This window comes from Procambarus clarkii, chromosome 19 (genome assembly GCF_040958095.1).
Source record: "Procambarus clarkii isolate CNS0578487 chromosome 19, FALCON_Pclarkii_2.0, whole genome shotgun sequence".
Lineage (NCBI taxonomy): Eukaryota > Metazoa > Arthropoda > Malacostraca > Decapoda > Cambaridae > Procambarus > Procambarus clarkii.
Genome location: NC_091168.1, coordinates 22,606,464 through 22,615,633, shown reverse-complemented (window position 1 = coordinate 22,615,633; position 9,170 = coordinate 22,606,464). Strand labels below are relative to the sequence as shown.

Genomic DNA, 9,170 nt, shown 5'->3' with positions numbered 1-9,170 from the left:
CAGTCTGAGATCCATAAGAAACACCAGTGGCCATAGATGGAGGGAGAGGAGCTGGTGGGTGTCGGGGTTTAAGGTTTGGAAACTGTAGAGCTGAGGAAGTGAAGGAGGGTGGGGAAAGCTAGTGCGACGCAACACACAGCATAGATAATGTTGTGAAGACAAATGCTAGAAAGGATATACAATCGCATTGCTTCAAGGCGAGCATGGCCTGTTCGAACTTATAATGCATGCGTGTGCAAGAGAAGGCAGGGTGGGCAGTTGATGCAGCGAGCTTGGGAAGAAGAGCAAACAGTATGAGAATGTCTAGAGTTACCACACAAGCAGCAAAGAGAGAACTCGCTACTGCAGCTTGATGAACCATCACCAGATTTCCAACACCTACAGCAGAGGTGTGGAGAGGGGACGTACTCCTGAATGGAGCATCTGGCACCGGCAAAAATCATGGAACGCGGAAGAGTTCTACCATTAAAAGTGATCTTAATACGAAGGGAGGTTGACGACCACAAGAGGAACGAGTGAAAGGGTCAATCTGAAGAAAAGTAAAGCCCTGGACCTCGTGGAATATTTAATATCATGAAAATCTTTGAAGTCTATCTCCAGTTGCAACATGGTGAAGGAGAATGACTGCGCCAATATTACCATTCAACTGGATATTTTGGGGACCCCCGAACCAAAAATTAAGGTAGAGCTTTAGCTCATGAGCCCTCTTACATTTTATCCGTCATTGAATGATTGAGTCCCGCTATGACTGTAATGTTTACCCTTAACATTGTATCGAGTCTGTCAGCTCGTCTAAAGTGTTCCTGCAGCCTCTTGCTTCTATGTTATCTGAATCTACTCTCATTGTTTAGTGCGTGTGCAAGAGAGACAGAGAGACAGAGATATTACCTATCTATTAGTCCAGTGACTGGGAACATTGGAGATCACAAATACAATCAGAGAGAGAGGTGTGTGCCGAGGCAAATGCCTGCAGACTTTCGTCATGCTTGGGACTCCTGTCATCAGACTATGAGTATCTCTCTTGAAGGAAAAATAATTCACGACCATCCCATCTATGCACTATTGCACAGATGAGATTTTAAGAGGCTGTCCTGGTCCACCTGGTCATTTCCCTTCAGTATCTTGTATACTGTGATCATATTCCCTCTATTTCTTCTCTTCCAAGATTGTGGGGTCCAGTTCCTTTAACCTATCCTAATAGTGTAACCCTCTTGGCTCTGACTAGGTACTTTTTTCAATTTTGATTTTATGCTTCACAAAGGTGCAGATTCCAGGCCGGTTCTGCATATTCTAGTATTGGTCTAACAAAGGCTGTGTAGACAACACAAAGCAAACCGGGGTTCAAGGCAGCACGGCGTTACTGTTCAAGCGAAAAGATTTGAGTAATATTGACGCCCCGTCAGGCAAAGCCACCTAAACTAATAACGCTAACTTTTCACAGCTAAAAAGTTCCACTGGCGTAGTGGGGAAGCTTGTGTTAATAGTGGTACGTTCACAGCCAAAAAAAATCCTCTCTTTTCGCTCCACTCTTCAGAAACATTAAGCTAAGGAGAGATACACACAAGTCTGTTGGCCAATTTAACTGTATTTAGACGTAAGATGGAAAAAAATAAGAGTTCTTCAAGGACCAAAAAAATTAAGTTAATGCAGAGAGTTCTATTACTGCCTCTACATGACTTGACAGGGAGTGTTGACCGACGCCAGTAGCCTTATTTACGAGTTCTTACAACCTGGTGTAATTTGCATATTTAAAAGCCGAATTTTAAGGCCAGACAACTTCCGTCTGCAGGAGACTAGCGAGTGGAAAGCGGTCTGGTCGACAGAGACAAAGAACTCGTACTCCTCTTTCAACTCTTGCTAAGTTAGCTGAAGAAAAATCACATACAGGCCAAAGTTTTGTTCTATAATAATTCACTTGAACTCTGAGCCTTTCCTGATATGCTTTTTTAGAGGCTAGAAAAGTCCCAGTCCATAAAAGTGGTGATGTAACCAAGCAGCCTCACCGTGATGTAACCAAGGTTGGCTCAGGATCATATGAGCATCTAGGCGTCAAGTGCCGCTGGCGCCAAAGGGCGTGGCGACGGGCGCCAGCAGGAGTTGGTGCCGAGGTGAACCCGACAGGTAAAAGTGTTGCCGAGCACGCGCGCACACACGCACGCGCACGCAAACACAAACACACACAAACACACTCGCACACACTTGCTCTTTATTGATCCGTACAGCAGCAGTGCTCATCTCCTCCTCCCCCCCCTGCTACCGAACTACGCCAGTTTTCGGAGGGGTATCCGGCTGTCCGCCGGGCTATCCGGCCGACTTTCCCCTTCTCCCGGCCTTGTGTTGTGCTCGGAACAGCTGGTCTGGGTTTTGTTTACAACAGAAATCCCACAACGAAAGTCATTTCGGGGGGAAATAATGAGGACGGAAGCGTGTGATTGGCCATGAATCACGTGACGTCACGGTAGGCGGGACCAATCACGGCGGCGTGAGCAATGGGATTGAGCAGTAACAGAGTTGCCTTCGTGGGAGAAGGCCGAACTCCTTTTGGTCTCGCGGTGGCGCGCTCTCTCTCTCTCTCTGGAGGGGAGTCATATGTACAACATCTGACTGTTGTAGTAAAAGTGCTCACACGGGAGCCGCCAGTCACTCCAGGTGTGTCCATGAGAGTCACCTGTGTCACCTGTGTGTGTACAAGTGTCAAAAGTTGTGCTTGTCTCTCTGTTCCTGATTAGGCATTCCTAATTGAAAATAAATAAACAGCCTAGTGAATCAGATATTCCTACAGGTTGGAAAAATATATAGAATATATATCTATATATAAAACAGTGTTGAATACCTGCGCGGTGATTGGCGTTCTGGTGCTATGTCGCGGGCCAGGAGTCGAACCCGGGCCATGAAACTGAGTATGTGCTCTCTCCTGTGGTGAGTTGTACTCGAGGTCTTCCTTAGCTTCGTGAAGCACTTCTTCCACTGAAGCACCTCCTCCAGGAGCAGCAGCCTGCCCGACCTGTGAAGCACGCACATAGTGGGACTTAGCACATATATATATATACATATATGTATGTATAGTATATATAGAAGGGACTATCCGGCTTTTCCTGGGTAAAAAACTAAATATATGTACGTTTGGCTGTGGTTTAGTATCTTGTCTCTTGATGTTTATGGTGTTTGGTTGTGTGGGTTGGGGAGGGGTGGTGGTGGGTGTGGCGGTAGTGTTGGTGGTGGTAGTGTTGGTGGTGGTAGTGTTGGTGGTGGTAGTGGTGGTAGTGTTGGTGGTGGTAGTGGTGGTGGTGGTAGTGTTGGTGGTGGTAGTGGTGGTGGTGGTAGTGTTGGTGGTGGTAGTGGTGGTGGTGGTGTGGGTACTGGTGGTGGTGGTACCGGTTGTGGTGGTGGTATTGGTGGTGGGGTGGTGGTGGTATTGGTGGTGGGGTGGTGGTGGTATTGGTGGTGGGGTGGTGGTGGTATTGGTGGTGGGGTGGGGTGGTGGTGGTGGTACCGGTTGTGGTGGTGGTGGTAGTTGTGGTACTAACGTACCGTATTAGCTACGTCTTCCCCTTCTCTCAAGATGGTCTTTCCACACCCCCTCTCCCCCCCACTAACCTCCCTCCACACCCCTCCCTCTCTCCCCCACTAACCAGCCTCCACACCCCTCCCTCCCCACTAACCAGCCTCCACACCCCCACCACACAAGAGCACGGCCACGCATGGCAGCGTTATATGGGGTGCAACATTCTCTAGAGAGGTGGGCGGCATTGCGACCCAGTTGGCAAGTGTTGAAAGGTGAGCTGAATAATTGCAGGAGCTGCACCCCCGTACACACTCCCCCGGGGGTGCCCAACCACCTCCGTCCTCTCTGGCTGTTTACCTCGAGGGGGGGGGGGGGGGAGGGAGAGGGCACCCGATGGGGTTAGTCTCTCTCCCTCCCTTTCTCCCCACCCCTTTTTTCCTCTCCTTTCTTCTATCTTTCCCTTTCTTCCTCTCTCTTCCTCTCTCTCTCTTTGGGTGTACATTTCATAATGGTTCAATTTATTTTTGTATCATTATTTTGTCATAGGTTTTCATGTTAGGAACCGAGTACAACGAGGCTACCTTACCTTGAGATGATTTCGGGGCTTAGCGACCCCGCGGCCCGGTCGTCGACTAGGCCTCCTTGTTGCTAGATTGATCAACCAGACTGTTGGACGCGGCTGCTCGCAGCCTGACGTCCAGGACAGGGGGATATGGCTGGCACAGAGAGAGAGAGAGAGAGAGAGAGAGAGAAACAGAATGGCTGCAGTTTTGTCCCTCCGACAAAACATCTGAAACGCAAAGTCATAATAACCTGACCTCGAGAGGGTTCCGGGAATCAATGTCCCCGGGGCCCGGTCGCTGACCAAAAGCCTCCTGGGTGATGTGGTCGACCAGGCTGTAGGAGGAGTTGCCGTCTGAGTGATCAGGCAGCCGACCGGAGGTGTTTTTACCGTGTTGCTTCTTGCTTGAGGGAGCAGGCAGGCAGGCAGGCCTGAGTCTCATCCTATGGGCAGGAGTGTGAGGCTCGAACCGCTGCTTATTTCTGCTTCACGGGACGTTATAACCTTTGTACACAAAAACAAAACAAAAAAAACTCATACAAACACACACACACTCCCCCCCCCCTCCCAACCCCAACCCCATCCCAAATACTCATCTTGATTCATTGATGACGATTAAGCCACCCAAGAGGTGGCACGGGCATGAATAACCCTTTAAGTAATAGATTTTTTTTGTTACCAGTTAATTGACAGTTGAGAGGCAGGACCAAAGAGCCAAAGTTCACCCCCCCCCCTCCCGCAAGCACAACTAGGTGAGTACAGGTAGTTAACTACACACACACACTAAGGATTCGCGACATACCAACACTTCTCAGCAGATTGGTCCGGCGCTGAAGGACTTGAATTATGCGGAAACATCAGAGGCGCTGAATCGTTGAAGGAGGTTATACTCAGGAATGTTAAGAGGGCTGACAAGACGTTTCCTCCCCTCGTCCACGCCCTCCATTTTCTTCTCCCCATCTCCCTTCTCCAATCCTCCAAGTCCCCCCCCCAAAAGGTCTTCCCCTCTTTCCCCCCCCCCCTCTTCACCCCCATCTTCCCCCTTAACCCTCTCGATCGTCCCCTCCCCCCCCCTTTCAGGAAATGTATTGCTAAGAAGCACTGAAAGAACTGTATTGATCTGTCAGATTATATTGTATTTCGATCGCTAAAAACTCCACGGGAATCACACCATATATTTCATACTTGACTGAAAACCGCCTCTTTATAATTGCTAATATTTCTTAAAGCATTTAACTTAAGCCTACCCCGACCAGCCTATGTCCGTCCTGTACCCAAGACCAGTCCCACTGCAAATATTGGTGAGGCTAGCCCCAAGCATCTGGTTGCCAACTTTGGACAAACAAGCACAGGCATTCTTATATGGTAGAGATTATATATATATAATTCAGACATTCTTATATGGTAGAGGTATATATATATATATATATATATATATATATATATATATATATATATATATATATATATATATATATATATATACCTGGCGTCCTATACGACCGAACATGTTGCCCAATAGATTAAGGTGTACATAACAGCACATTCTTGAACATGCCGTTCAAGGCCGCCCACACTTGACGCGGCCGCCCACACTTGACGCGGCCGCCCACACTTGACGCGGCCGCCCACACTTGACGCATCATGACCGCTGTTGAGCTCCGAGGCAAAGCTCTCCTCCACCACCCTGCCGCCCGCCCTCGCCTCTACTACGTCTCATTTTGGACGTTCGGGTCACCAACGACAAACGGTACCGCGAAACGTATCACAAATATCCTCGTTTTCTGTGTACCGGTATAGGTGAGGTTAGGGGGGTGGAGGCGGCTTGGGGTTCGAACCCTTCTGGTTTTAGGTTAGTATTTTGTATTTCGCGCGTTGAGGCAGATGAAGAGAACGGTTGTATCCCATCTCCATCGTCTTCTTTCAGAGCATTCCACTTGTATACACACTGGGGGCATAATGTCACCGAAGCGACCATACGAGTCATAATCCCATGCAAACACACAACGTAATGGTCACTACCGTCGCCTCGTTACAACTTGTTATAAAGTGGTTAACGTTTTGTTATAAAGTTTGTATGAGTTGGTAGAAAGTTGTTACATCTTGTTCGGTAATTGTTACAACTAGTTAGGTGGTGGTAGAACTTATTGGAACCTTCTAGCAACGCAGCAGTTTCCCTAGTGTGTGTGGCGGGGAAAATGTCGTAGTTTCCCCTAGTGTGTGTGGCGGGGAAAATGTCGTAATTCCCCCAGTGTATTTGGCGGGAAGTCACTCGTACCCCGCCCAAGACAGAAACAAGTAACCAGCCAGAGGCTTAAAGCCAACCGCGGGAATATCCCTGAAATAAAAAATATATGTATATAATACAAAGGATCATTCAGGGCCTTACACTCTGAACCTCACGTAATACTCAATGAAGCTTCCTGACAGCAGCTGTAACAGACTATTGCTTGCTTGCTTAGTTCTTGTAGCGTATTGGGCTACGTCTTTTTTTGCCACAATCGAAAGACCTCGAGTTCGATTCCCTGATAGGAGGAAAATGGTCGAATATAATTTTCTTTCACCTGATACCTCGAGTCATGATATAAGGCATATTTATTCGATTTTACCCGAGGGGAGCCACCATGTATTTAGTGGCTACGATGGAGACAGGAAGCCAGGGGCTTGTCAACAGTCCCCCACCTTCCTTTCCTCTCCCACACGACACCCAGCGAGGCTCGCCCATCAGGACTATGTAAGCAGGTCGGGCGAGATCAGAGAGAACAATTTACGAGATCATTATAGCCCGTGCTACATGGATATGTTGTTCAGAGAAGCTGAAGCTAAAACAATAACACGAGAGACAACAGTGGACTGGTTCCGCAATGATTGACTCGTCACACTCTTCCTACTCTCTCTCACACTCTCTCACTCACACACACTCTCACTCACTCTCTCTCTCTCTCTTTACACTGTCCCTTGCTTTATTCCCCTCCCACAATGTCCAAGACAACCGGCCAGTCGGCCAGCTAGACAGCGAGACCACCGGCCAGTCGGCCAGCTAGACAGCGAGACCACCGGCCAATCGGCCAGCTAGACAGCGAGACCTCCGGCCAGTCGGCCAGCTAGACAGCGAGACCACCGGCCAGTCGGCCAGCTAGACAGCGAGACCACCGGCCAGTCGGCCAGCTAGACAGCGAGACCTCCGGCCAGTCGGCCAGCTAGACAGCGAGACCACCGGCCAGTCGGCCAGCTAGACAGCGAGACCTCCGGCCAGCCAGACCACACAGACAATAACCAAGGCAGTAAGGGAGGCAGATGGTGGCACTAACCCCAGGCGAGGGTAACCAAGAGGGTGGAGGCCCCCATACCCTCCCCAACACGCCCCACAGCTCCTCACAAGGACGCCAAATATCCAAGAGCTCCGTCTATAGCGGAAGCTTAAGTATATACCTAAACACAAACAATAAAATAAAAAGTTTCAGAAATGTTTTTCCCTCTCCGTGTGTTTTTGGTTCTCATTAAAGGCGAAGTTCTGTACCAAGAGTTTGTCAATTACGTCTTAAAGGGGCTTGAGGACTACTTCGGGTGAATATAACGCTATAACCTGACTGTTCTTATTATGATCACCCGTATATTGCGGTCTGTGGCTCTGGGGGGGGGGAGGCTGTTGTGGCCCTTGTGTGTCTACGTTTTCCAACGTAAACGTCTACACATTCCAACGTTTGTAGACGTAATGTTGGGCGTTTTCGTTCCTCTGTCGATATTCTTTTTTGAGGTAGGGACGAGGGCCGAGACTTCCCTCAGGAGGCTGACAGCTGAGGGAAGGATGGGAGGGCTCTGTTTACCAAATGGAAATGAACTTAAGCTTGGCTCTATCCCTGCCGAGGATGGCCCTTCCTAGCCCTCAAACACCCATCTACCCCCACTACAGCAACCACGTGCATCCATCACCACCTGCACCCACCTATTCCACAGAAGTGCGTTTCAGGGTTATATGTCTAGTTACAGTCGCTCACGTTAAGGGAAATAAAGTCAAGTGGAACGCTGCCACGAGAGAGAGTAAGGGCTAAAGGGCTGGGGAGAGGGGGAGAGTAAAGGCTAAAGGGCTGGGGAGAGAGGGCAGAGTAAGGCTAAAGGGCTGGGGAGAGAGTAAGGGTTACAGAAGCTAGAGAGAGAGTGAGGAAATAAATCACCACTTCAAGACCCCGAGCCAACGCAGAGACAGGATCCAATGACCCTGCCTTAGGAACATAAGCTGCCCACACTGATGCATTTAATACCCAATACCCCCTTGTGTTATGACATTCACCCACTTGTTCCGAGGTCCATGACCTCGGTGGGGGTCATGAGCCGCACAAGCATCCACAACCTGACCCGGAATTATACAAGGTCATAATGCCGTCTCGCCTTGTCCCTTCCTACAATGTATAAAACGTTATTTTATGTCTTATTTGGGTTGGGATACAAGACGACGTGTTGGGGTTACTTCGAGAGCAGCCATGACGTATTGTGAAAAGTTCCTCTAAGGTGCTTTTAAGAAAAAAATTGATATCCTGCAATATTTCACAAGGCCTGGACACCCCTCCGTGAAGCAGCTATCTCTTCACACTCCTCTATGGAGTGCTCTATGACCATAGAGCACGGCTTAGCTGACAATAGAGCACGGCTTAGCTGACAATAGAGCACGGCTTAGCTGACAATAATACTGTTATAGATAATATACCTAAAATAGATCATTATTTAGATAACTTACAACGACACACCTTGAAGGGGTCTATCACAGTCGTCCCGAGACTGGGGTTGGCGAGGGAGCGAGGGTCTGCGAGCGGGTCTACTACGACGCGTGTTGAAACAAGGAAATGTGCTTCCCTTGGGACCGCTTGTGTGTGATGTGGGGAAGGGGGAGTGTGCGTGCGCGTGCTCTTGCGTGCATACAAGAGTGAGAGGGGGGGGGGTGATGGGTTGAAGGGGTTCAGGAGCCACTAGCTACGTCCGTATTCTTCTGACTGATGATACGCTGGAATGCGCACGCAAGTCCACACACGCACACACGCACTTTCTCTCTCGCGTGTTTTTCCCATCACCTCGATGTAAACGAACCGGGGTAAGTGATGACTCCTG

At 49.1% G+C, this 9,170-nt stretch overlaps 1 protein-coding gene and 1 long non-coding RNA gene across 4 annotated transcripts in view; one reads left to right on the top strand and one right to left on the bottom strand.

Annotated features, from left to right (window-relative positions):
• Positions 1-9,170, bottom strand: part of LOC138366233 (uncharacterized) — a 127,304-nt gene that overhangs the window by 22,643 nt on the left and 95,491 nt on the right. Inside the window, exon 2 of the long non-coding RNA XR_011229110.1 lies at positions 2,834-3,004. This is a non-coding gene — a long non-coding RNA (uncharacterized lncRNA). The remainder of the gene's footprint in view (positions 1-2,833; positions 3,005-9,170) is intronic.
• LOC123751616 (uncharacterized) overlaps positions 2,342-9,170 on the top strand; it is a 75,652-nt gene continuing 68,823 nt past the window's right edge. The window contains exon 1 of one of the 3 annotated variants that reach the window (XM_069327156.1): positions 2,342-2,649. In XM_069327156.1, coding sequence (XP_069183257.1) covers positions 2,490-2,649 — 160 coding nt within the window. In that variant the 5' untranslated portion in view covers positions 2,342-2,489. The remainder of the gene's footprint in view (positions 2,650-9,170) is intronic. The other 2 variants (XM_069327155.1, XM_069327157.1) reach the window with 2 other exon arrangements.